This window comes from Nestor notabilis, unplaced genomic scaffold, assembly GCF_000696875.1.
Source record: "Nestor notabilis isolate BGI_N333 unplaced genomic scaffold, ASM69687v1 scaffold4980, whole genome shotgun sequence".
NCBI classification, from domain to species: Eukaryota; Metazoa; Chordata; class Aves; order Psittaciformes; family Psittacidae; genus Nestor; species Nestor notabilis.
Window position 1 is genome coordinate 34,043 of NW_009909578.1, and position 27,514 is coordinate 61,556.

The 27,514-nt window shown below is 42.6% G+C and overlaps 1 protein-coding gene across 1 annotated transcript; it reads right to left on the reverse strand.

Annotated features, from left to right (window-relative positions):
- Nucleotides 1-605: 605 nt before the first annotated feature.
- NRD1 (nardilysin (N-arginine dibasic convertase)) lies at nt 606-23,318 on the reverse strand (the record flags this gene model as incomplete). Its single annotated transcript, XM_010010697.1, has 30 exons — nt 606-823; nt 1,069-1,158; nt 1,390-1,506; nt 1,761-1,851; nt 2,364-2,447; nt 3,054-3,106; nt 3,423-3,470; nt 3,902-4,040; nt 4,322-4,353; nt 5,586-5,748; nt 6,091-6,218; nt 7,246-7,396; nt 8,452-8,503; nt 9,219-9,338; nt 9,939-10,025; nt 10,560-10,683; nt 10,953-11,057; nt 13,345-13,399; nt 13,943-14,001; nt 14,076-14,196; nt 14,615-14,692; nt 15,071-15,140; nt 15,328-15,401; nt 16,317-16,374; nt 17,203-17,325; nt 18,259-18,354; nt 19,752-19,825; nt 21,952-22,105; nt 22,730-22,811; nt 23,003-23,318. Coding segments are annotated over 30 exons (3,142 nt in total), but the record flags the coding sequence as incomplete, so codon positions are not given.
- Nucleotides 23,319-27,514: the final 4,196 nt, after the last annotated feature.

Consider the following 27,514-nt stretch of genomic DNA (forward strand, 5'->3'; position numbering starts at 1 on the left):
GGAGCAGAATTTGCAGGACCCACGGGAGGATGGTTCTGGATTCTACATCCACTGAAGGAATCTATGTTTCTGTGCTTGAAGTTAAATAATGGTTGAGTAAGGAAGTAGCTGTATGTGGCAATCTTTCCGCAGTCAAATCTAGCTTTTATTTGAGTTCATCTCAGTTTTGGCTATATTGCACATACAGAAAGACTAAAAAAAAAGCAATGTGAGATTGAAGCTTTGGGCTTTTTTCCCCTCCCACCCACCAGTAACTCCTCCAGAACTGCTGAACACTGGCTCTGAGGAGCTGCAACTGCTGCAGGAGTGACAGGCAAGACAGTCTGAATGAGAAGGTTGCAGTGCACACCTCGGACAGCTGGAGAGGAGAACGTGGCATCTTTCTGGTGGGGGAAGCTCTCCCTTCGCTGCAGCAAGACAACAGGACGGGACCTGTTCTTAATGACTGTGGGAGATGAATGAGAAAAGCAGGCTGGAAACTTCCTTGAGGAAAGCTTCCTCAGTATGCGAATGGACATCTTCATCCTGGCTAACACTACAGCCCTGTGTTGGTAAAGAGAGGTTTGTAGTGCTTGTGTTGCAGAAAGCACCGGTATCACATTGGCTGCAGGGCAAAATGTGGATTTTATTTTAATATTTTATGGTAAGGGAGAACATTCAGAGTTGACGTGTAAGCTTTGATGTCCTTTATGGAAGTAACATCAGTCATCAAAGAAGATGCGGGCAAGATAATAAGATGAGGTATTTCACCAGATGAACAACTCTGTACTTCTGAGACAGCTGGAACCTCTGAGTCCCCTTCATGTTTTCCATATCCAACCACCTGGAACACAATTGTCAAAGGAAGAAATTCTGCTCTAAGCTTCCGTAAGTAATTTGGCTCTCACTTAGTGTTCATCTGCCCTGACAATTAAATACAGATACTTAAACACAATTCAAATTACAATAATAACTAGAAATGTCAAAAATAGCAACCACCACAACAAAAGTTAAGTGACAGTGCTCTTCTACCCCATCCTTCTCTGAGGTTATCAAAGGTTGGTATTTCAGGAGCTGACAAATACTCACATGTACACTGAGCACTTTCTTCTTGCTGCTTCTGTGAGCTTGGAACCAAGTCACCAGATCGGATTGTGTAACAAACTTCAGAGCTTCAATCTGAAACCCACAGGAGCAGGGTTTAAGAAGCACAGGGGTGATTCAAGTCATTTCAAGCACAAAGATAGTTCCTCTACAAACTATAGCCCATTAGATAAAATAACCTTTTTAAAAGGGATGTAGCTTTAGAAGCAGTGTGTCACTAATAAATGTGTCACATAAATGGGGGGATTTAAAACTGCAGCACAAAGCAACATGTGCCTGTTCCATTTGGCATCACTTAACACCAACCTCACGGGCAAGCCTGTCAAAGAGATACTGCTGTGTCACGACTTCATTCCAGTTCCTGTCTACTTCTTCTCCAAGATGGGAGTCTTCACATTCTTTAAGATTTATCAAAGCTGTAACCTACATTTGAAAAAGACAAAACAATTTGTTAGGGAGGGCTTAAAACTCTTTAATTTACCATCACATTTACTAAAGTTGAAAGAAAACCCAAACTGTAAGTAGCCAGAGAGCACATGGTTAGAGAATGATAGCAGAATGGAGTAAGAGGCAGAATTTAAGTCAGAAAACCTCAGAAACATGCCAGAGAGATGTAACCAAATCCTCCCATTTAGGTGTCACAGTTCAGGGAGGAGCTTTTCAAGATCAAGTTTTACCTGGGTGTTAAAAGCATCTTCAGTTAAATGCTTGATTTTCTCTTCAAAGCAAGCAAGAAACTCCTCAATTTTCTTGTCAACCAATTCAGAACTGAAAGAGAGTTAAACAACTGTATCAGGAAAAAGAAAAACCTAACACTGGAGGATAAAGTAGCAGAACAGCCCCCAACTGAGAAGGGAACAGCTAGGACAGGCTTGCTTCCCTCCTCTGCAGTCCTCAGCCCTACACATCAATGGTTACGTTCCATTGGATTAAGGCAGAAAGAAAGAAAAATGACATGTGGACTGTGAGGTTTCTGACACATGAAAATCTGCACAGGTGACACACCTCTCAGTCATGGACGTGTCACACAACTGTAGAAGTCAGAGGCAGCAGAAGCTCTTCCCTGTGAGGGTGCTGAGGCGCTGGCACAGGGTGCCCAGAGAAGCTGTGGCTGCCCCATCCCTGGCAGTGTTCAAGGCCAGGTTGGACACAGGGGCTTGGAGCAACCTGCTCTAGTGGAAGGTGTCCCTGCCCGTGGCAGGGGTTGGAGCTGGATGAGCTTTAAGGTCCCTTCAACCCAAACCATTCTGTGATTCCATGTTTGCCTGCAGATCACTTACTTGTATTTAGTTGCCTGGGTGGCTACTGTGATGGAGAAGCCAAGAATCCCAGAAGTGTTCCTGCAGGTAGGGTAGACATGGTAGCTACAAAAAAAGAAACAATGAAGTCATTCCACGAGCACAATTTTTCATTTACAGGACATGCTACAAGTTAAAATAGTGTTGCTACTTCAGAAAGAAAAATCTCAGCTATAAATTCCCACCAGTCTTAATTCCTTTGTTTCCTGCATCACTGCACTTCAGTGTTTTCTCATTTCTATGAACTCCTTTTCAGCTTGGCAAAGAATGTGTGTTTGTGTTCCCACAACTAATTCACACGGTGACAGACCTATAGCTGTGAAAAGCTTGTTCCAGTTTCCGAGGTAGAAGGGTGCCTCTGAGGGAGGCTGCTACACACCACAGAGCCGCTGTGAAAACAGCCCCGGGGAACGGGAGCTGATTTAAGAAGTGGAAGGAACAACTTTGTGCTGAGTAATTCCAAGTTAACACACTGGTGATAGATACAGTTCTGATAGGGCTCAACAGCGACTTGGCTGCGGCTCGTATCGGTTGCTGCTCTTGGGTTTGATGTGTTTATGTTGCTGTTTCCATTACTGTACTTCAGGAATTGGGCACTGCACAGGAAGCGTTTCCAGAGTAAAACTGTTAAGGAATAGCAACAGCAGGAGCTGTCCTCCACAGTGAACTCACCCGAGGGTCTGCTTGGTCCTCAGGAAGTCAAAGCAAGGCTCTTCCATGTGCATCTGAAACAGAGCACACACGTGTTACAGCAGAAGCAACGCTCCTCTGCAGCCACCCGCAGCTCCACACAGAACCATGATCACCGCGCGTGGAGGCAGCTGCAGGCTCCCAGGTTGGTAACTAAGGGAGCAGTGTTCAGACTGTCCCTCACTCCAGCAGGTTGGGGATCCTGTCCCTAACACTCAAGTTTAACCAGAGTGAGCAATAGATACATGGTGTCCCCTTCGTACCATTTAGCCCCAGGGCCTTATCTTAGCTCCAAGTGCTGTTTTCAGAGAAGACACTTGGATGAGTTAGGAGACACAAACACTAACTTACCACGATCAGCTCCATCAGGGTATATTCCCTTAGGCTCCTGGCACCTGACTAGAAAGAAATTGAAGAACTTACTTAGGGTCACTTCATGGAGTTAAACGCTGTAGTTCAGGCCAAGGTGAGGGTTGTGGCACACACCTCAGCCCCGACTGCAGCACCAAATTCACAGCAGGGACACATGGAAAGTTCCTTTTTTCCACAAGGGCCTCAGTGTGGCCTTCAGAAGAGAGGGAAGGGGCTCAGCCCAGGACCACAAGATCAGTGGTGAGGACATCACCAAGGCACAAACCCAGCTACAAGCACTAGCACAGGCATTGGGGAACCCCACACCCTGCGAGACCCCACTTGGGTTCAAGTGAGGTTTCAGCACATTCTCTGTAACATTCCTGTCCAGAGACCATGGCTGCAGCTTAAGTACAAGCTGTAGTAGCATCAGCAACTACCAGAGGGAACAGGCCAGTGCACACCACGCTAACACGTACCTGGTAATAGACTGTCACTTCAGAGTTGGCATCTCCTTTGTTGAGAGTTTTCACCTTACACAGCAGATGTGTATTTGGCAAATCCACCACCCGGAACTGAACAGGGCAGGGAGGGACCAGGGGGGTGAACTGGAGCTTTCTGAAGGGAGCACAAACAGCAAAGCCTCAAGCACTGCTCACGTCTCAGCCAAAACCAATACAACACCCAGACATTTACACATTTGGTCTGACTTTATTTTCCCCTTCCCCACCCCAGAACAATGTCCACTGAAACTGCCACGATGAACAGTCACCTCCCACAGACACTTGTATCCAGGAGGGGAGAAGGGAACTTGTGCACCACTCTCACCCTGACCCCTTCCTCCAGAAAGAACCTGCACTTGATTATAGTTTCCACATAAAGAGACAAGAGATACTCACTGAACAACGTAATTCAGAAAATCATTTGCTTCCTAGGAGAGAAAATATAAACTTAAGTTTTACTTAAGAGAATTATTACCCCAGTTCACAACCCCACACCCCAGAGCATCCCTTCAGAAGGTGACCTCCCAAGCAAAGACCAGGCAAGCTCTGTCACACCACCTGCATCCCTGCTCCCTCCACACCTCTGCCCCACACTGCAAGGTGAAACAGTCCCAGACAGCTTCTTGCACTGTAACTTCTCCAGAAGGAGAAGCAGAAGCCAGAGAAATGGCATCAGCCATCACAACAGTGGGCACAGGAGGAGGTAAGGCTCCTCTTTTGTGCATCAAGTTGGAGCTCTGGGAGGGAGGCTCTTGAGCTCAAGTGGAAGAGATGGGAGGGAGTAACACTAAAACACATCCTAAAATTGATGTGGCAGTTAGAGCCGCCCTGTGAAAGGAGCTTACTTCACACAGAGGCTGCAGCAGTAAAAGCATTCTGAATGACAATTCTTAGCAAATCAAGTTTGGATTCCCAGACCTCCTTCTGTCCCACAGCCGACATGACAAGAACCTGACCTCCCAAAGGACATTAGCAAGTCCTCTCTATGAGGCTTTAAACAGTTTAAGGACAAACACCCCCAGGTAAGACAAACTTCTTGGTACAAATCATAACTGTAGGTGGTTTCTCTTCCGTGCCACACACAGGCACTCGGTGCCACTGGATACATGGAGCTAAGCCCCAAGACAACCCTGTTTTAAAAGCCTGACAGGACTATGTGTGACCTTGTCACAGGTGACAGTCTGCAGTGAATACTGCAGGTGTTTGACAGGGCTGAGGATGACTGGACCTCGGTGAGGTTTGAGCAAACCATGCAGGGAGTCACATTTCCAGGAGAAATGTACTTTGAGGGGAGCCTCCTCCTGTGCCACCGCTGTGGACATTCCTCAGTATCAAATATATCAGGACACCAAACACAGTCACAAACGCTGGCAGCAGGGGAGACAGGCTGCAGGCACGATTCTACCACATTCTTCCCTCTCTGCAGTTTAAATCCAAATTCTTGGAAACTTCTGTTCAAACTGGCAACTGTGGTCCCCCCAGTGGCTTATCCAGACAAGCACTCCTGAGCTGTTAGAGGTGAAGCTGCCCTGTCCCAGCAAACCTCCAGATTGCCAGCACCAAGGAGGCAGTCAAGGGAGCGTTGGAGTTGTGGCAACTGTGTTAAAGCACATCTCAAGAACAAGCGTGAGCGTGTGGCAGCTGCTGAAGCTGTACTCACTCTGCTCGTGAAGTTCCCTTGGACGAGACCCTCTACGAAGAGCTGTGATTTGAAAGCCTTAACAAAGGATGAGAGAGACTTGATGGAAAGGCCATTCATCAGTGTCTGGTATTTGTCTATCATGGACCACCTCCCGTGTTCCAAAATGAGGAGACGCACATCCCTGCAATGCAAGAAGGGAAACACAGCGCGGGCTGTCACGAGCTGTTTAGTGTAAGAGGTGCCATTTCTGACTCAGGATTGTACTGCAGACAGGGAATGCTGCTGTGGGCTGACCCTGCCCTCCCTCAGCAACTGCTTTTGGCTACAGGTCACTTGAGCAGCGACCTGGATGTCCAGTCTGACCCACATGTTCGACCTCCTGGCTGCAGAGCTGCTTGAGCTCCCTAAGCCACAAGCAGACCCTGGAACAAGCCTCTGCGAGCACAGCACAGCGACTCCTGAGCTCTCCAGTCAACCTCAACACTTGCTCTGCAGCCACTTGTTGCCCTCCCCCAGAACTCACTTGGCCAGAGTCTCAGGTTTGATGAGGATGTTGAAGTACGTTTTCTTCAGCTGCTCTGTTATCATTTCAAATACTGCTGGAGTAAAGCTGAAGTCAGACAAGTAATCGATGATGAGCTGAAAGAGAAGCTGTAAAGAAAACAGTTCTAAGTATTTTCTTAAGAACTATTTTAAACTTCATCCTATATAATAATTTTTAAGAATCATTATTCCTTGATCACCATGAGACACACAGTGGTACTTTCACTAAACAATTCTGTATCAGATTACAGTCACTTTCAAAAGGACGGGATATTTAGAAAGTGAATGGATTAAGCTCAATATCCCAAATCATTAGTTCCCACATTCTACTGAAACAAGCCTACCCTGTCATTGCAACATCTCTGGATTAGATATTCCAGTTTTTCCTTTCACAGCTGACACCACGGCATTACCAGAGAGCAACATTCACAATTAAAAAAGAGAATATTCAGACCATGCTATTTGCATCTCTGGCTTTTTCTGTTTAACCTCATATTAAGAAGCCCAAGATGATTGACAGTCTTCTTAAAGCTCCAGTCAAGCTCTTGCAATGGAAGTCTAAGGAAGTTCGGCAGTTTCCTCCTCTCTGATCACATCCTCTCTGTGCTCGCCATGTCTTACAGAGAATGGGAACGGGATCCCCCAGTGCTTGGAAGGGAAGCTCTTAGTGACCCAACAGAGAAAACCTGCCCCCAGAGGGACATGTGCAGAAGCTGCATCTCCAAAGTCAAACTGCAGCCAAAACCTGTTTTCTAAACAAAACCTATTTTCCAACACAATTCGCCAGACAGCGTGCAAATAGCGTTAGCTTATAGATAGAGAGGCTCTAACACTGTGTATGGACATGGGACACTCATAGCTCTTTTTACAAGGAGGGCTGTTAAAGTCTTAATCAGTTTTTAATTAAAGGAAGATTTCTCTTGAGTCAGTCTGAGGTCAGTAGTTTGAGCTTGTGAAAGTGAATACATCTTTATACACGGCAGCACATGAGAAAGCATTTGCTGTATTACCCTGTATCTGAACAGAGACACACATTGTCCAGTTTAAAATACCCCATCTAAACATTCAAACAGGCTCCAGCTGCCAGGAGAAAAGCAGCACGCTCAAAAGGATTTCGAAGATCAGCAGTACTTACAGGTAGTTTGTGATTGAAACCCTTCACTTGAATGACTAAGCCGTGCTCTCCAGCCACAAGCTTGTATTCCAGCTGAGCGACGTCTGCTTCATAAGCTGGCTCACCAAGATTGTGGGAAAGGATGTTTACAAATGTATCAAACAAAACTATGCTGCATGGGGAAAAGGCAGAGGGTTAAAAAGAAAGGAAGAAAAAGATGGAGTAGAAGAAAGATAAAGTCCAATGAGTTTGATGGTTGATGGAACACAAGTTCTACAGAAGAATACACCTGAGTAAAACGAGACTCAAACTTTCCACAAACCCAGAACTACAGAATGCAGTTCCCCTTGGTCCAAAGCACATGACACTACTTCAAAATTATTTTGACATTCAACTGTTCTTTGCAATAAATAAGATTCCAGCTTCATGTGATTTAAGCCTTCTCCAAGACAGGGATGCACCTTGTAACATGCCAATGCTCAAGACATTGAATAATCACACAAAAAGAGATAATTACACTTTGTGTAAAGGAATGGAGGCTGGATGGACTCGGTTATGCTGAAGAGCTGAGTAATGAGATAATTATTTATCTATCAGGATACAAATAAGCTAGAGCAAATCAGACTTCCCACTGTGGAAACTGCAGTCTGTGCTTTCAGGTTTTTGTTACGGCCTGGATTCTAACTCAAAGCTCCATCTAACAAAGCCCTGCTGAAATCAGAAACCTATTACACCAGTTGTGCAGGACTCTGCAGGCTTGTGACACAAGTACTACGAAATCTGTTACAAATGGCAATGCCAGCCCAAGACCAGCACACACACAGCACGTGCAGAGCTGCAACCTGGAGGTCTGTCCAATGCAATAGCTGGTTTCTAAATGTCTCTTCACCTGCTCCTACAGCCTCCCAGGATGCTGGTTCAGGACACGACTGTGGACTGCTCGTCTCACTAGGGACTTCTCTAAACACTTCCTTCTGCAATGCTGCTGCTGTTACATAATTTCCCCCAAAATTTGCAATGGGAATACCATGGCAAGAAACTCCAGTGCATGTGTGCTACGGCAACGGCCTGCTGAGAACCACCCGCACTGAACTACAGCTAAAACAAGGGACGCGTAAGAACATGGGAAAAAGAAGTCTTATTCTACTCCAGGTTAAACTTAATCTCTCTTCATGGTTTTTCACCAAGAATGGTAATTTAGTGAAGCATAAATAATACAATCCTCACTTCTCTGCAGACTGCTGTATCAATGGAGAGATCAGATGGAATCGAACATAACCTGGTGGGGAAAAAGAAACTTAAATGAGTCATTGGATAAAAAGTGACAGCTTTCTAAAGTCAGATATAGTCCCATCAGGTTGTTCTTTGGTCACAATCTGAGTCTAATGAAAATGGTCATTCAGCTGTAAGAATATATTTTGGCTTATACTAAGTCACCATCAAATGTCTTCTCTTTTTCACTCCAAATTCTTCCCTTAAAAATACTAAATATTAGAAAATACAAAGCTGTGCTTTGCAGAATATTAACTCACATGGTGTGACCTATATAGATAGAAAAACTGCACTAAACATCTGTTTAACAGACACCAAAACTTGTGACATTCTGCTTGAAAGCAGCAATATATTTGACACATTTGTCTTAGATCCAGATTATATTTTTCTCCTTCTGTAGGTGAGACTATAGTCTCCTCTAATTGATGTGTTCCTTTGTTTCAGCATCACATTCTGTCTGCCCATAGTCAGACATTCAGAAGTCAGTATATTTCAGTGATTCCACTCTTCAACCTGAGGTATCAGCAGGGTTTCTTCACTGCAAGGTAGTTTACCTGCTTCTCTTTCATTGTAGCTAATAAACATATCAGAGGGGCCACGGAGGAGCTGACAGTAAACACCGAGTTTAAGTGAACGCTATCACGGATTATTTGCCTGCAGAGAAATTCCAGCTGGCAAAACCAGAGACTTCCTATTCTTCAGAAAGCCCTAAAAGTGTTTACCTTTTGGGATTTTGAATTTATCATCCTTCTTGTACCAGAGACACCCTTGTTGTGTGCTTAGTGTTTTGACTGGATATTCTGTCTCGGGGCAGTCAGCAACTTTCAGAGCAAAGTCAGTGGCTAACAAAAAAGGAAAACCAAACCAAAACCGTTAGTCAGTGGGTTCACAGACAGAGACAGGCTGCACACCTGAGTGTCTTCAAAAGTATCAGCAAAATGCATGTTTCCCCTTATGCAACATTATACATGCAATAATGCTTTCCTGCACCCAAAGAGCATTTATTTTTCAGCTCCACACCGGAACGGTGGCTCGGAAGCCATGTAGAAATGGGGATGTTACATTCCATACAGGTTACAAGTTATGGGTTTATTTTCATTTGGTTTTGGCAACGAAGCCAGATGGTATTTAGATGATTTCAAACCCATCAGGATTAGGTAAATAAAATTAGGATTAGGTGAATAAAATTGCTCCTCTAGGGTGTCTGGAGCTCTGAGTGTGAGGCCTGTGCTGTTACAGCTGTATGACCTGTAAATTTACACCTTAGAAAACCTCAGTTCTCAAGTTTATAAATAACAAATATTAAATAAAATTCAGGTGAACAGAGCTTTCATTTTTTAACTTTCAAAACCAGGTGGACGCTCAGAAGGAAATTAAGATTGTTTTAAACCATAGCAAATTCCCAGATTACGGGGGTACGCTTTCACTCATAGGCGCCTTACCTATGTATTTGTTCTCTTCTGGAAGGTGCAAATCCTCATTTAGCTCAAAGTCACTGTCCCACAGATCACTCCAGCACTTGTCAATATCTATTAAAAAACCCCATGAAATGCATTTAGTTCAAGCTATCCTATTTTCTAGCCCACTCTGCTCATCTCTTAGCTATCCCCATGACTATTTGCAGTATGATAAGAGGTTCTGAATGTCACCCTGTTCATCATGACTCTCTAAATCCCTTCCTACAAACTCTGCTGGAGCAGGACTGAAGCAGTCCTATTAAAAAGTAAATCAAGCCTGACTGAATCATTAATCCAGCTACCAACACACCCTGTCCTTCAGGGTTTGTGTTCTTTCCCCTCTTCAGTACCTGAATGGCAGCCAAGTTTAGGGCTCTGCTGGGATCCCCGCCACCTAAAACAATTGCAAACCAGGGAGTGGAAATCAGCTGATACCAAACAGGGAAGAACAAAGTTATTGAATAGGACAGTATTTGACTAATGATGAGGTGAGTAAAGCACTGAGGATTCATTTCCCTGCTTCTGTGTGGTTCTATTTTGTGTTGTCACCCTGTCAGTATCTATTGCACAAATCAGACATTCTCCAAGCTCCTGCTGCTGTTTTACCTTCCACGCTGTATTGCGTTCCAAACCACCTCTCTTTCAGGTGACACTGGCCTTCGTTGGCAGCAGACAGCAAAATGAGGTTGGCTCTCTGAGGACTGAGCTGGTTAAGGGCATCAGCAATGATCTACAAGTTCAAGACAATACTTCAGGTCAAATGCAAACCTGGCTCTGCCTGACTCAGCAAAGACTTCTCAGTCTGAACACAGGAAGAACAAAACAGAACAAGCTTACAAAAAACTAGATTTGCTTTCTTAATATAAGAGTGTTTCAATTAATACAAAACCTGTGTCTGTATTATGCCTAATTATAAATGCCTGTAAGTGCCAATATTACACAGTACATCCGCATTCCCCTTACATCAAAACATGTCATCAGAGTTCAAAGAATACTTACCTCAGGCTTGTATTCAAACAGCAGCTGGTCTCCTGTCAGAAAATCCTCCTTCTGAAACAACTGCATGTTCTCACACAGGCTTTCCACATAATCCACTGGATCTGTCTGTAAGCAAAGAAAGCAAGCTATTTTTCACATCACCAGAAAACTAAAACATCAATTGTCTGTTCTGAGAAGAGCTTGACAGGTCGGTTATGTTGAGCATGAGTTTCATGCTGCGCTTGTTACAGCGTTTAGTTTCAGTTATTAAACTGAATAAATTCCATAACAGCATCTAATGCTCAGAACTTCTCTGGGAATCCTGAAATATCAGACACGTCACCTTTGTAGAAACCTTGAGCACACAGTTTACAGTCACTGAACCTCCTGGTTAAAGACCCAGTAGAAGGCACTCACTGTATCCAACAAACACAAGCAGAGCCCTGCAGTTCAAGCTTTAAAGTGAACCTGGGAAGAGCAAGCCAAAAAGCTGCTGCTGGTGCACGAGTATCTCTGATTATGCTCCTTTCCTAAGTTCTCTGCCATGATGTACAGTGTGAGGAGGAAGAGATTTGCCTATTTGAACACAGAAGTATAGACTGCCTTTTAATGGTGTAAGGCTATTTAGTGAAGAGCTTCTTGCTGAGTGCTTTTGGGCTTTTTTGAACGAGGAAGCATCATACAACTTATAGTATGATTCTGGGTGCAGACACAGAACACAGTTCACCTGAAAAGAGGGGAGTTTGACACGAATGTGTCTTGTAAATGCAGTGGAAAACATGACCATGAATTCCTTAAAACACTGTACACCCGAGGAAACATTAAACCTCTCTTGGGACACATAATTGCTCATCCCAAAACCATGCCTCTGTGACCATTATTCTTTAAGATGGCCATGTATCAGCTCCTTCCATCAACCAGAAGAGGTGCCATGACTAAGTCATTCATCGGTCCGGAAGATGCACAATCCTGTCAGGAAAGCACATCCATATCTCTGTTCCTTCCTTTCCGAGTTCAATCCCTGCACTGTCAGTAACCTCCTAATGACCACTCAAAATCAACTGGCTAAAAAGGCAAGACTCTTAACTGTAGGTATTTCCCTAGTGTAAGCATGGTTTTATTCCCACCTGGCTTGATACTGGGAAGTACCTGGTCTTTTAGAGCAGGAACACTCTGGGGAATGTAAAATTCTATCTGGGAGTACTAAATAGAGCCAAGAAGGACCTTTCAGGACTAAATAGCTTCACTCCGATGAAGAAGTTGACAACCCCTGTTGGCAATGATTAAAGACAGAATCCAAGACCAGGTTGGACAGAGCCTTGGGTGACATGGTCTAGTGTGAGGTGTCCCTGCCCATGGGAGGGGGTTGGAGCTGGAAATTTAAGGTCCTTTCCAACCCAAATCATTCTATGAAACTATGATAAACCAGTACACAGGGCAACAGACATTCATTCCTGTTATGTCCGTTATATTAAATGACCATCCTTCACAGATCCTTAGTTCTTCTCTACTGTTCTGGGGAAAGCTTTTGTTAAGAGCAGACAGTATGTTGTCACCTTATAATAGCTGGACTTTGCCAACAAACTCATAGAAGTTGTATTCCACTAAAACAACCCACACCACATGGCATTTAACAAGCATTTGTAAATCAGTGTAAACTTCTTCCTATCAAAGAAATCCACAGCTCTGTTACCTATCACTTGGGGTTGTTGGCAGCAGTCCTTGCTGTCTCTATCACTTGCAAACACCACTTCTGCTATTCGAAGGCCACTCAAGACATTCAAAATCCTTCATATGCTATTTTGAAGGCAGAGCTGCAGAGGCAAGGATTTGCTAAAAATCACATTTCTAACCTCCTGATGCTCGCAGCAGGCTGCCAGGTCATAACAGTGTCTGAAAATACTGGGAGTATCTGGAAAGAAAAACCTTCCACTTCCACTATTTCCCATTCTTGCTAAATGTAGGGAGAAAGTGAAGTGAGAGTAAGAATGAAGTGAGGCTTCTCAAATTATCTACAGTCTGTTCTCCCTTCTTTTTCTTTACCTCTAATAAAAACAAGTAAGATTCAGTAAGCCAAGGAAGACTTGACACAAAACCATGTTTAACTGTGTAATGTTTTAACAGCAGACAAGGGGGTCATTAGCACTGTAACTTTTGTGAGGCCAGGTCACCAGCAAGTCACCCCTTTCACACGACATTGCTTTTCTATTCCCAGAAATCAGCAGTGCCAAAACAGCTTAAAAACCCCAGTGAAATTAGGCAAAAATACATTTCTCTGTCTGCAATACAAATTCTTTCAGCAAAATACAGCTTCATCTATTGCTGGTCACTAGAACTTTGCAATGTGTTTCAAAATGAAAAAGAAATCCTTTTTGTGGTTTACCTATATCAACACAAAACAGTGGGTGAATACCTGTTCCTGGTAGTGAAATTCATTAGCTTCAATCTTCTGTATTTCCTCCCATATTCTGTAAAGGAGGAAGAAAAGAATAAAAGTGGATTTCCTCCATTATTCCATGACATTTGTTGAGAACGTGATAAAAAAAAGCAGTCTTTTAGGAAAGGCATCAAGGGTGAGTTCAGTGATTCACTGAGGTACGAGACATAGAAGCCAGTATTACACACACTTTGCTTCCATCCAAAAGGGCATTTCTCAATTGGCAGAAAGTTCTGCTATTTTCTGAAGAGGAAGAGACTTAACTACAAAGATTGGCTCAATGGATTCATTTAAATAAACACCTAACACCTACAGTAGTTCAGGTTTATTCAAATTAGAAATCAGATCATCATATGTCAAGCTAAAAGCACCAAGAAATATGCATAAATATTTAGCAAATTCATTTTTAACTTAAATTGATACATTTCCCATGCAGACCAGCTTTACACAAACAAGCTTTACTACTGACTCACTGTTTATGCTCTAGTACCTCCACAAGAAGTGCAAACACTACAAATAAAAGGCTAACGGAAAAGGACAATCTCAAGCATCTGATGTAGTGGCAAACACTTGCCTTTTATCTGGCCCTCTTTTCTGCAGCATCTTCACATACTGAAACACAACATGGGCCACCTGCAGGCAGAAAGGAATAGATGCATTTTACCAGACAAAAGGAAGTGAGAAAATCAAGTTGCAGTAACTCATACCTCGTAGAAGTGTTTGTAACCTTCATCAGTCAAAGTCACAGAGATGCTGAAGATGGAGTAAGTGGCATTCTGTTCAAACCCTGTCTCAGCATTTCCTCCATATAATGCAAGAGCCCAAAATCTATGGAAGAGTTAAAGGTATTTATTAATGACTCATTTCAGCTTTATTTGAGCTTAGTCAAAATTAGCATATCATAGCTTTACTTCAATGGCTTTTGATCCATTTACAGTTTATACAAAGCTTTTCCAACATAGAGATATGAAACTCAGGATACAGAATTTAAGAGAAACAGTGAAAAAGCTAAGTTACCTTTTGGAGATCTTAAAGATCAGTCACAGCTACTGCTGATCCATGGGTCACAGACCAAAACCCACTTATTTCTTACTTGGATCTCTCATCAATTTAAATAATATCACTACAAAACTCTGATATAAAAAGACTCAGCCTGCTTTTATAAATAAAATACAGACAAGATTGAATTTGCTTTTATTTTAATGATAGCAAAGCATTTAATACTTATGCTTCAAAAGATACCTACTTTTTCCTAAGGAAAGAAAGAACGCTGCCTTTGCCTTCATGTCCCACTAACCAGGAAATATAATGAAGAGGCTTCACCCTAAAAGAAAATATGAGGGTGATTAAATGCCAGGAGATAACACATGTCACAGCAAGAACTCAAATCACTAGATAAATGATTCAAATATACACTGTTCCTTCATGGCAAGTTTTGCATTTTCAGGCAGCATTTAGGATAACAAGGTAAAAATGTGGGAGTTCAGAACTGATCTGAGTCAGTGGGGAATGACGTTCAATCAGCTGTGTACCAGTTCCACTCAGTTTATAAAAGGAACCATATCTGTATCAGTTTAATTCATTTAAAACATGTTCCTCTAGCTGAACCAAAGTATCTGTAACACAGGCAAATGAGATTCTTTGGTTTGTTGTGAAAGTCAATAAATAACATAAACATGGTAAAAGTGCAGCACCACCGTACCTGTAATACTCCTCCTGTGGGGGAAGTGCCCAAGTGATACTCAGTAAGTGAACTTTCCTGATTGGAACAACTGAACACAAATAAATTGATTGATATAAATACACATTAGATGTAGATAAGGAATTTTATATAATGCAGAAAGAATGGTTAAAAGTTATTCAGAACCACAGAGAATTGCTCTGCAAAGTATCCAGATCACCCAGAGAAAAATAGGAAGCCAGGTATTGGGAACAGTGAAACGAATCTGGTTTACTTACCTCTGTAAAGCTTGTGAAATTCTGGTGTGTCGAAAGGCTGAGACAGGTGGCCAAAGCTGGGTTTGGGTAAACCACTTGAAAGCAAAATGAGAGTGTGATGTTACTGGCAAGGATTCATGCTTACACTGAGATAATCACAAGAGCATCCCCAGCTCTGATGTGGCAGAGGCCCTGCACCAGGCAACCAGCAAACGGCCCTTCACAAAGAGCTCAGGATTCGAAGTGGGAAACAACCTGACATCCACTTGCACTCTGCCCACACGACAGAATAGTTATCCAAGATTTGGATACCACATCAACTCCTCCCAGTGGTTCTGTTCAAGGCAGTAACAATATAAAGCTTTCATAGCAGTGGAAAGCTGAGCTGGCCTGGGTTCACAGGACCCTGACGGATTTCCTTGTGGGGAAGGAGCAGCGAGGAGGACGGGGGTCAGGAGAGACAAACACGTCTCTGAATGGCATTTGACTTTCACGAGCACATTTCCATGCACCACAGAAATAAACATCTTGCAAAAGCAGAAAATGAAAGGGGAAATAAAATGCTTTTCAAGCTAGTGAAGGTTTTGCAGAACCCACTTTTTAGCACGTGGGAGTGAATTATTGAAAAGGATGACATGTAAACTCCGGACACGGTGTTAATTTGTTTTGCTGCTAATTAATTTTGACACAAAGCAAAGATAAGCAACACAAAATGATAATCCAGGATTGAATGATTTATCATAAAATCAAGGAATCAGCACATAGTAAGTAAACACTACTGCAAATTAGCACTGTAGGCTAAATCACGGTTAAGAATAAACAGTCTTCCTGAAACAATTAATGCCACTCTCATTCCCAAAGCTGCCTTTTTTTTCCTGTATAAGGCTGTTAATTAACAAATGTTCATTTCCTTAGTTTCTCCAGTAATGGATTTTTTTTTTTAAATGCCATCAATTTTAAGACAGATAATTTTGTATTTTTAATGGATTTATTCATCAAAAGAATCTTACTTATTCGGGATCTCCGAGAAGATTTCCGTCACCCACTTTTCCAGTGTATCCAGTGTTTCTAATAAGGAGAGAAACCCAGAGAGCATTAATTTCAATCCATCACTCTGTAAATGACTATTCAAGAAGCATCCCATGCCCTTAGTAGTTTACAGTCTAGACAGAAAATAAAAGTGCAGAAGAATTACCACCTCCATTATTATCCGCCACCATTTTACAGGTGGGAACTACAACCAGTTTTAGCATTCAACAAAAGCCCTCAGCACAAACCTGACTCGAATACCCACAACTATTCATTTTCAGCACAGGTCTCTACTGCATGCTTACCTTCTAAGAAATGTCTCTTATTCTCAGCAGAAACAACCCATAGGTCTGAAGTCATTTGCTGAAATGAAACTCATACCATGTGCACAGAATTCAGACTACGGTGAAAACTTAACATCTTTAGTCTTCCCAGAGAAATGTGTTTTAAGACCTCTTTTGAAAGAGGCCCAAACAGAACAAGACAACTGGGAGCCCCATTCTCAGTCTCCCCATCATTTTCTGCGGATGGCAGAAACCAGCAGCATTAAGTCATTTAAACAGCCTGACTCTACATTCCTGCAAGATTCTTTTTTAAATACATCTTTGGGATTTTACCTTCTGTGTTAATCTGGAATCTATTCAACAGTCTCAATGAAAAGTTTCTCAAAAGTGGCAGGATGACAGTAGCACAGCACAATTTGTTCAAGTCTTGTTTCATTTAGAAACCAGGCTAAAATCTACATATAAATACCTCCTGCAGGACTGGACAATCCACTAAAACAGCTTGGGCTACAGCTGAACCGGTGCCAAAGGCACGACACCAGCAGCAGCAATAAGCCTGTTTTTAAGGAACAACTGATGTTACCTTTAGATTGGACAACTAAAGTCATATATTGAGCAGAGTAATGGCGCTGCCAGAAGTCCCTCAGTCTGGCATAGGTATCAATATTATTCCTTTTAGGCTCGTGTTTGAGTGTATCCACGTTACCTGTGAACAGTAAAAGGTGGTTAGTTATTTAGACACTGGTTACATCAAGACCAGCCGTACTGAGAATCTCTTTTCCTCCCCTGGTACTAAGTTTAGTCATGGAAAGCACATTAAAAATACCTACTAGAAATTTGAAGTTAAAGCAATGTTAACTTAATATCTTCCAATTTCTAGTTCCTATTATAAGGGCAGTTGATATTTCTATGACAAGGAAGTATAGATGCATTATCATACCACCCATGCTGTGCTCTGCACAGCTCACTGTGTGTTGCCAGCTATTCCCTCACCAGTGGAACTTGCAGAACAGGGGAGGGAAAAAGAGGCAAATACAATGTACAGAATATGCCACTACAGAACTTTACAAAAATTACCCACCTTTCACAGCTGACTAACTCCATTACACATCAGACTGCAATTTACATGATCACCAGCACCACGAGGGCAAAGGAGCTAGGACTCTATTGTTCACGAAAGGAAGGACAAATTTCCCTACTGCTCCATTCGCATGGCTGTTAAGGTCTACTTCTGCAAGTCCAGTGGTGAATTATTCACTTTGAAAAGCCTCCTTAGGCACAAATCCAGAAATACTCTCTTTTTCCAAGAAATTTTAATAGCAAAAAACCAAGCTTAAGCGAAACAGAGATGACTCAGAGAGCACCACCTTTACATTAACAGGAAGTTACATGATTATATGCCTAGGGCGACCTAGCCTCAACATCAGCAAAAGGCAGTACCAGAATGAAAAGTATCTTCAGAAGCAGACAGCTGCTTTTATTCCCAAACATTTTACTGTAAAATGAGTAATTGGTCTGATATTTCTGGGCAAGGCTCGTGTTTGCTGCGATACAATAGCTCACATGAGTGCAGCTAACCACCTTCTAGTGGTTAAAAGTTTTAATTATTGTCATTTTATAACACAAATACAGAACTTACCCCAGAAAAATTTCTTCATAGGATGTCCAGGCCTGGCAAGACTCCCAAATAACATCTCTTTTCTGTTTGCATCAGAGGGTCTTGCTAGCTGGTACTCTGTTAATTAAAGAGTTTGCAGTGGCATGCATCAAAATTTGAGGTCATGTTCCCACAGAATAAAGCAAAAACCCCAACTGGTCTGAAAAGAAGACACCACACAGATGCAGCCTGGAATTTGTTTTAATGTATGATGAGGCAATGAAATAGGGCAAGAAATAGGACTTGCAGTAGTAAGCTGAGAGAAAAGGAAAAACATAGCTCATTGCTAAGAAAGGGATAAGGAGGGGAAGCATGTAAAGCCCCAACCTGTCCTGTCTGAATGATTTCAATCTGTTAAATCTAATGGGAACACAAGGCCACCCATGTTCTACAGGGTCAGGCCCTGCAGAAAGGGACAGAGAACAATTACAAACCTGCTTCTCCCATACAGCACACAGAACAACTTCTAGCTTAATAATGAAGTAAGAAACTGAAAGCTGAGCAAGGTAGTTTCCAAAAATGCACTTTTGAAATCAGTTTGAGCTAAATGTGGGATTCTGCCAAAATCAGGAATTCACCTCTTAAAACTGCATTTTCCTGTTCCTGTTTTTGCTGGTAATAAAAAACACTACTAATGTACACTAATTCTTTTGGCTGAGCTGTTCTGCAGCCAGTTCATCAGGCTGACATAATTTACTTGGCAGGGCATTACTACAGTCATAACTAGGGAAGGAGTGACTGCATGATGAAGGCAGTGCAAGTGAAGGCACAAACTGGCTTAAACTGTTGAAGAACCACACCTTAACTCAAAGACAGGCCCTTGTCTATACTGACACTTACCTAAATTCAAAGACTGAATTGCCCATTTTTCCTTGCCAGAAGGCAGATGAAGCATCAATATTTGACCCAGCTGGTATATCTGCCAATAACAGGTTTTTTCTAAAACAGTGAAGTTTTACAGGCAATCTGGAGGCATCCATCACATATTAGAAAATCAAGGGAACACTCCACTCCTATGCCTGGTTCAGTTTCGTTTTGTGAAGCAACTTTGTAGTTAAGGAGTGAGAATAAGGAGACAGGTACAATCATCTCAACTTATACTATTAACTCCACATAGGACTGGAGAGAGCACTGGGGCTATGCTGTAGCTATGGGCATTTTGTTCAGTGAGGAGCATCCACATCCTCAGGGAGTTGCACTACCAGTTATTGCCAAACCCCTTAAAATTACTAATCTCTAATTGCAGAAATGAGATGACAAACCCTGGCAGTGATGGCACTACCTTCAGTCCTTCTCCTATAACAGCCATTGATACCCTTGAAACTTCAATTGAGGAGTTTAATGTCACTGTCAAGTGAGGTGAACTTGACTGAGGTGCTCAGAAGGGGAGTCCAAAATGGAAACCAGTGTTACGAAATAGGTTTTATTTCTTTAAGAAGGTGGGTAACCACAGAGAGCAAATCACTGCTACTTACCACTGTCCACAGCCTCAACTTCTCGGTCTATTGCATCCCTGATCATTAGTGGGTGGATAAAGAATTGTGCCCACCTATGAAAGGAAAAATTCATGTACTTTTCTTTGGTGTCTATTAAGCTAGGATTGAAAAACAGCAACTAACCCCAACATGTACTGGCTTATACAGCTGCTTGGTTTACCACAGATTACATTATTCTCGACTATATTAAGGAAAGATAAAAGCCTGTTTTGTGATACCATCAAAAAAGCAAAGGGCAGGGCTTCCTTGCTCCATAGAGTGGGGATGAGCTGGTTGGATACAGCAGGATATGGCACTAACAGGTACAGGCCTTTACATCCTAAGAATGATCATCGCAGATCACACAAGTGATCCATCTAGTCTGGTTCCTGGCTGTAACAGGGACCCGTATCATATGCTTCAGAGGAAATCCTTGGCTGTTCCTTAGGAACAACATGACCATAGGGAAGTTTCTTCCTAACTCCAGGCAACACATTGTTGATTTATGCCCTGAAACATAAGTTTTTGTATCCATTACAATTTTATTGTCTACTATAAAAGTCAGAGTTGTCATCCAGATACATCTCCTCTCCTGTACCCATAGAGAGCAGGGCAAAGGAAAAGGGCAGATCTGCAGTGAATGGTGACTCTGCAGAAGGCTGCCAGAGAATCTAATGCTCTGTTTCATTCACTGAGTTTTTTAAATGATGCAGTGAAGTGGTTGAAGCACAAGGTTAACAGTAACACACTGCTGACAGGCTCTACAGCTACAGGACCCTTTAAGTTAAGATTACTGAAAGGTGATGTCTTTCAGTTTCTTTAGATCCACAAGTGCTTGAATGAGCTGAAATCAGCAGCAGCATCCATTTATCTTCTTTGTGTGAGATGCTGTTCTACAGAACTCCCAATTTCTGTGTTTCCCCTCCAGCAAGTGATCTGTTGTGACAGATTGCAATTGTATTTATGATTCTTTCACACTTCCAAACATCTAAAAAGCTGGACTGTTCTGCAAATGAAAGCTGAATGTAGCCCTGTAGAGTAAAATTTAGGCAATACTTTGTAAGAATGTGTCAACACTTGTTCTTGGTGTCATCACAGGAGTGTATTTTGATCAAATAGAGTCTGCAGTGGAGCCTGCTCTCCTCCTGAGGTGTTTTACAGCATTGAGAATACTCAGCTGCTGTGCACCCATGAGTGATCTCATCTCACTGAAGGAAACCATGCAGGAACTCTGTTGTCCCAGTATCCCCCGCAGCACAACAGAGCAAGTTAAACACTTTCTGGAGAAAGATACATACTTCACTGAACAACCTCGATTGGGTTAAAGTATCCTTTTGAGGCACACATTGTATCATAATTTTCCAGGCTGCCCTCCCAGCCACCCCGAGGGATTAGATTTGGAACCCAAAAGAAATTTAGGGAGGAACACTAAGTCTATCAGGACAGATATTTCAAAGGATGAGTCACTGGGATTCTGGGAGCACTTCTCCTCTGAAGAGTTGTCACATTGCATAAGATTTCTCCTATCATCAGTGCTACTAGCTTAACGGTGTTAAAATGATCAAAAAGCTACATGCATTCAGCCTGGAAAAGGGAAGTCTCAGGGGAGACCTTACAGCAGCCTTCCGGTAGGTAAAGGGGCCGACAAGAAACCTGGAGAGAGGCTTTTTACAAGGGCCAGTAGTGACTGGACAAGGGGGAATGGATTTAAAATGACAGAGGGGAGGTTCAGGTTAGATATAAGGAAGAAATTATTTCCTGTGAGGGTGCTGAGGTGCCGGCACAGGGTGCCCAAAGAAGCTGTGGCTGCCCCATCCCTGGCAGTGTTCAAGGCCAGCTTGGACACAGGGGCTTGGAGCAACCTGCTCTAGTGGAAGGTGTCCCTGCCCATGGCAGGGGTTGGAACTGGATGAGCTTTAATGTCCCTTCAACCCAAACCATTCTATGACTCTATGATTAAGACTTATACATGGATCCTACGTAATCACAGTGGCTACACCAGCACTAGTTAAAGCAGCAACATACCCAAAGGGAAACAGTATTTCCTTACACTCAATAGCCACTGTTGTAGTGCAGGTACCTATGGAAGTTCAGCAACAGCCTTAATCATAGCAAAATGAAGAACTGAACAGCTACACCCAAGCTCCTGAGGCACGTACAAACATTCATTAACACCTAATCACCACTTATATGAAGTTACCTATCGAGTGCTTCTTTGAAGTACTTCCTCTGCACATCAAACTGGAAGACTGTCCGCTCGCAGTCAGTGGAAGCATTGCCACTGCCCCCATGTTTCTTCAGAAAGGCATCAAACCCATTCTCATCTGGGTACTTCAAACTGCCCATAAAAACCACTGGAACAAAAATCAGCAAAATTACCAAGAAGACACTAATCTGTTATCCCCAATTGCAGCTATAGCAACCCCTCCCCAGCACAGTGTTATCTACAACTGACCCACAGCTCATGTGACATGCAGAAGATGACCACTAAATAGCAACGGGTTGTGTAATCTGCCTTTAGCAGAAGGCCCAATAAGACTGGAAATAACAGTGACTTTGTAGGCATGCTTGGCCTCAGTCAAGAGAAGTATTCTGAGATGCATCTGGTCAGAAACTTCATGTGGCTTCTGCTCCTGTATTACTAATTCATCATCATTTACTAAAGAGATAAAGGACTGCAGCTCCAATCTAGTTTATAAAGCCATAGGTAACACACTTCCCTCCCATTTAATGGATAAAAGTGTTAATACATGTTAATACATGCACAGACTGCCAAAGGGTATGAGACACCTTCTCCCATATTGCAAGTTCCTTATTAAGTCAGTATATTTATAAAATCACAAATGTGTTTAACTAATGAAAATAATTCTGGGGTAGCTGAAACAGAAAATACTACTAAAACACTACAGACATTCAGAGCTACATAGCACTTATATTGCATTGAAGCTGAAGAAGGTGAAATAGGAGCAGATACATACTGTGTTCCAGGAAGTGTGCTAACCCAGGCAGGTCTTCGGGATCAGAGAAGCTGCCAACACCAATGCAGAGAGCTGCTGCGGACTAGAGAAAATACAACACTCTCAGTAAAAGCTGCTTCAAGAAACACTTCAGGAAAATAACAGAAATGTAGCACAAATCAATCAGGACAGACACAATAAAAAGGAGGTCTAGTCTGAACACTTAATGTCAAGGTTTCGAACCACATGAAAGCTCGCTGTGTATATTTTCACCCTACAGCTTTAAGTATGTACCTGCTTTTCTGTACAGCCTCTCTTTCTCGTCTCCTCCTTTTCAGCCAGCTCTTCTAATTCGCTGTCATCAGCATCATTGAAATCCTCATTTTCTCCATCATCGTCCTCACTCTCATCCCCCTCATCAGAGTCCTCATCATCAAACCCTTCTCTTCCATCTTCGATCTCAGCTCCAGAGTCATCATCTTCATCACTTTCCTCTGCCGATTCATTATCATCATCTTCCTCCTCTGAAGATAAAGCAGCTGAGGCACCATCCAAGCAATTCAAATCCGAAATCAAAAGTGCAGATAAGCCATTCTGCAGTTTGATATACCTGAAAGAATAATTATTTGCAATTATTGTGCTTATTTCCCAAATCTGAATTTTCAGAACTGCAGAAATGTCTGTATTTCACTAATAGTTCTGTGCTCTTCAACTGAGGTTCCCTAATGAAAATCTAATGGTAGCTTTGAAGCTGAGCAGTGTGAAAGCACAAAGGAAAACCACTCCTTGCTATCCAGCGGATAGAAAAAGGAAGCAGTTCAAGGTAGCAGCAGAAGTACTTCTCCCAATAAGGTCAGAGACACCAATTTGGGCTTTTATTTCACTCCCTGTGAAATATTTAAGCTAGTCCCACTCAGAGAAAACTTCATGTACTCAGAATTGTCGAACCCAAACTTCAACAGCCTGTTATGCTGTCAGGCTCTTGGCAGAATAAAGATCTTAGCCTTTTCCCCTAAATAGGCGCCAGAGACTCCATTTTATTTGATTTTATCATTGCTTTCTATGAAATGAGGTCCACAGTCATAGTAGATGTGTTAGAAAGGAAAGATTTCCTCTGCAGGCTTGACAGAGTAAGTCACAGCAGGTTGCCTGGGTTACTACCAAGAAGCAATACACACAAAGTTCTCTGTGTGTGCATGCAGAATCTTTTATACAAGCGAGTGCATGCACAGGTACTAAAAACCCCACAAACCCTCTGTCCAGCACCAGCCTACAACGTGTCAGACTGAGGACTGCACGCACCAGTGCTCTGCACTACAAGAACTCTCAGCACTGTTTGTTTTCCATCCGATCTGGCGCAGTCAGTCACAGTTTGTCAGATTAGCCAGAACACCCCTCCTGGGAGCCTGCACCACACGGACGAAGAAAGGAACACTGGATGCAGAAAGGACTTGATCCAACCAAAGAACTGGTGTGAAACAGGCAGTAACTAATCCAGCAAAAAAACAGGCTTTGTGTGAAACAAACCCATGGTCACATCCCACACTCCCAAAAAATCTGAGTTACAGAGCATAGAATCACAGAACAGTTTGGGTTGGGAGGGATCTTTAAAGGTCATTTAGTCCAACCCCCACCTTTATACCAGGTCAGAACTCTGCAATGTGGCCACTGTTGTAATTATGTAGCAGAACTTTCAAAGCGGATTCCAGCTCAAGTTACATCGCAAGTACCCAAAAGAAAACCAAAAGCACTTGGTGTGTTTTCCAGATCCCTGCTTCCCAAAGTTTCTCACAAGAAATTTTGCATGTTCTTCATTCATACTTATCATTATGCAATGTCAGTGTTTGCCAGCAAGAAAAGCAGGTGTTATTATCAATATTCCAATATAAAATAGGAAGTGAGTGTAAGGTTTGCTTTCTACTAGAGCTGCAGCCCACCTGGCTCTGCAAACCAGCCTGGATGTATTTGGAGGAAAGGGATAAAGAGGGCATCGTGACAAGAGTTAAGTAGTTCTGAGACAAAAAATAAAACCACACTTCTTAGGCTACCAAGTCTATGGGGGGGGAAAAAAAGCTAAAGAACAAATGTTTAATGGTTGTGTGAAGTGAATTGTGGCCTCTCGTGCAATGGGAATTGGTAGCACCTTCTCTGAGCCAGGGTTTCATAACTGCTCGCACACCCATTCTGCTTGCTGCAGGACTGCTGAGCAGTACAGCTTTGTTCCAGCACAAGCACAAGTGCATTTTTGCTTGTTCAAACTACAGCACATAGTGTGTAACTCACAGGTATCCTACCACTAACTGCAGGAAGAACAGACAGTACTAGATCCATGTTAACATCTGGATACAAAGTTATTCATCTATAGATCCTGAAAGCCTGTTTGCATCATATATGTATGTCACATTATGCAACTGTGGCACTTCTGAATGCACAAAGGTCTTCAAAACAGATATAGTGCACATTTGGGCCTTTCAGCCACTGAGTAGCTCAGAGCAAAAGCCCAGACAATGACAAATCAACGTTCTACACCATGTCTTCCACCACAACCACCATCTTCCTCACCTTTGCACATAACTTTCTACTTCTGGGTTTCGTGGCTATAAATGAAATAGCGATCAATAGCTGTGGAGAGCAGAGAACAGAACAGTGCTGTTCTTCCAGAAGAACAATTTGCCATAAAGCTGTTCAGCCAGCTGTATCCAGTAGCTCCTGTTGATCCTTTCCACATACCTCTATTAACCTAATGGAGCTGATGACACCCATTTCACATTACTCATCTTCAGGCTGTGGGTGTTACATACTAGGACAGCAAGCACCCAACAGCAAGGCAACAACTGAAGCTGTTGAAGGTTATAAGGTTTCACTTCAGGACAATCTAGAACAGTTTAGGTTATACTGAGCAGAGGCACCAACTGACATAGGTGTTCTTTACTTTTTCCATGTTTCAGTCCAATGGAAAAGGACAAGTGTAATCAATACAAAAGTATCAACTAGTATGCAAAATACAGGACAAAAAAATGCAATAATGTCATGTAGAAACAGAAGCAAGCATAGTCCAATTGCTCTTTTGAAGGACTACACAGGCATTGATACAAGTAAGGTTTAAAGATAAAATATAATCCAAATTCTTAAAAATACTGTTTAAACATCCTGGATAAATTTAAACAGGATTGTTCTCACCCAAAGTTTTTTCTTGTTTCAATGATAAATCTTAAGCAGTTAAATAATAAATATTGAAATACAGATCGATGCATGGTAAACACTTAGAGAAGTGTTTTCATTTCCCAAATTATCCAAAACCAGCAAATACAAGCCCATAAAATTCCATATATGGATGAATTTAAATAAAACATACATTTTGGTAAGGATAAATACCCACTCATTGCTCTAACGAACAAACCAGCTTTCATTACTACATCATTTTTATGCCAACAAGCTCACTTTTGAACATACATCCTGCAGCCTCTGTCAGAACTCTTTTGGTTTTATGATCTCTGTATTTGAGAAGACAAAATATAACATTTTCCACTAAATCAAGACCAATGTCACCAGATGGGAACACTGAGCTCACTGTGACTGGTCTGCAGGCACTGGTGCACGGACAGAGGAGAAAGGGTACATGGATCATTAAATCAGCTGCCACTGCATTTACTTCAGGGGTCTGGAATACAGCTTGTGGACATAGGGATGCTTAGTTTCAGCCACACTCAAGTTCTCCTTCCTAAGGGTATCTTGTGTCCGTTCTGTGCAAGGCTCCCTTCCTGCACATGGAAATCAGCCTGAAAAGATGTGACACTTCTCTTCCAACTGAAAAAATGTCTGTTATGAATGGACAGTAGGAATAAATCTTCTGGAGGATTTTGGTATTAGTTTACCTTATGCTATAAGCAAACACACTCTTCAATTCTCTACATGCAGAGAATGTTCCTGAGCCTTCGAATTGCCAGCAATAGTTTTCAATGGGTTTCCCCAAGCTTCCTGACTGTGCTGGTTCAGGCAGTAAAGGCAGAAGTTTCCCAATGGGATTGCATCTGTAACCCTGAACTTTGCAGGAAAACAAGCCTCCTGCAATGGCTGCATGAGTAAAAATGCCATCAGAAGAGGCAGGCAGAGACCCAGAGGAAGCAGCAAGGAAATAGGGCAAAAAGGGAGGGAGCAAGATTCTCCCTAAGCCAATGGGCACAGCCCTGTTCACGCAGCCAGCAGGGAATTTCACTGCCAACCAGTGTCACTGCAAATCCAAAATTCAGTTCCAGGCTTCGGCAGATTCTCCACTGGCTGCACGGATTAAACATCATGAAAAGTAAAGACAAACATGTCTAATAAAGGCTGAACGCTCTGCTAACAGAAAGAAGGTGTAACAGGCTCCCTTCAAGAATGACTGCCTTACGGCACCCAAACAGCTCAACCTCCGCTGGTGTCCTCAGCAGAATCCCACTTTAAGGCCACAGAGGCTGGAGAAGGCGATCTTCATTTGGACTTTAAGGGGTATTCCTCAGAAATATACAAATGAAAACACAAGCAAAATGGCAGTGTACTGCCAACTTCTGTCTCAGCTCACAGACGTGTCTGTGTTAAAAACTGAAAGCTCATCCTCAATGGGAAGAGTAACAGAAGTTGGTGTCTGCTCTGTAACACTTCCAGCACGCTTCGACTTAACGCTTCTGGAACGGAGCTGCCTGAACAAGGGCTACAAAGTCACATCTCGTGGGGTGTCCGACCACTCCGCACACCGGAGGCTCTTCGGACAGGGATGGGTTTTCCCTATCCACGCAAGCCCCAGCCCTGCTACCGCACACAACACAG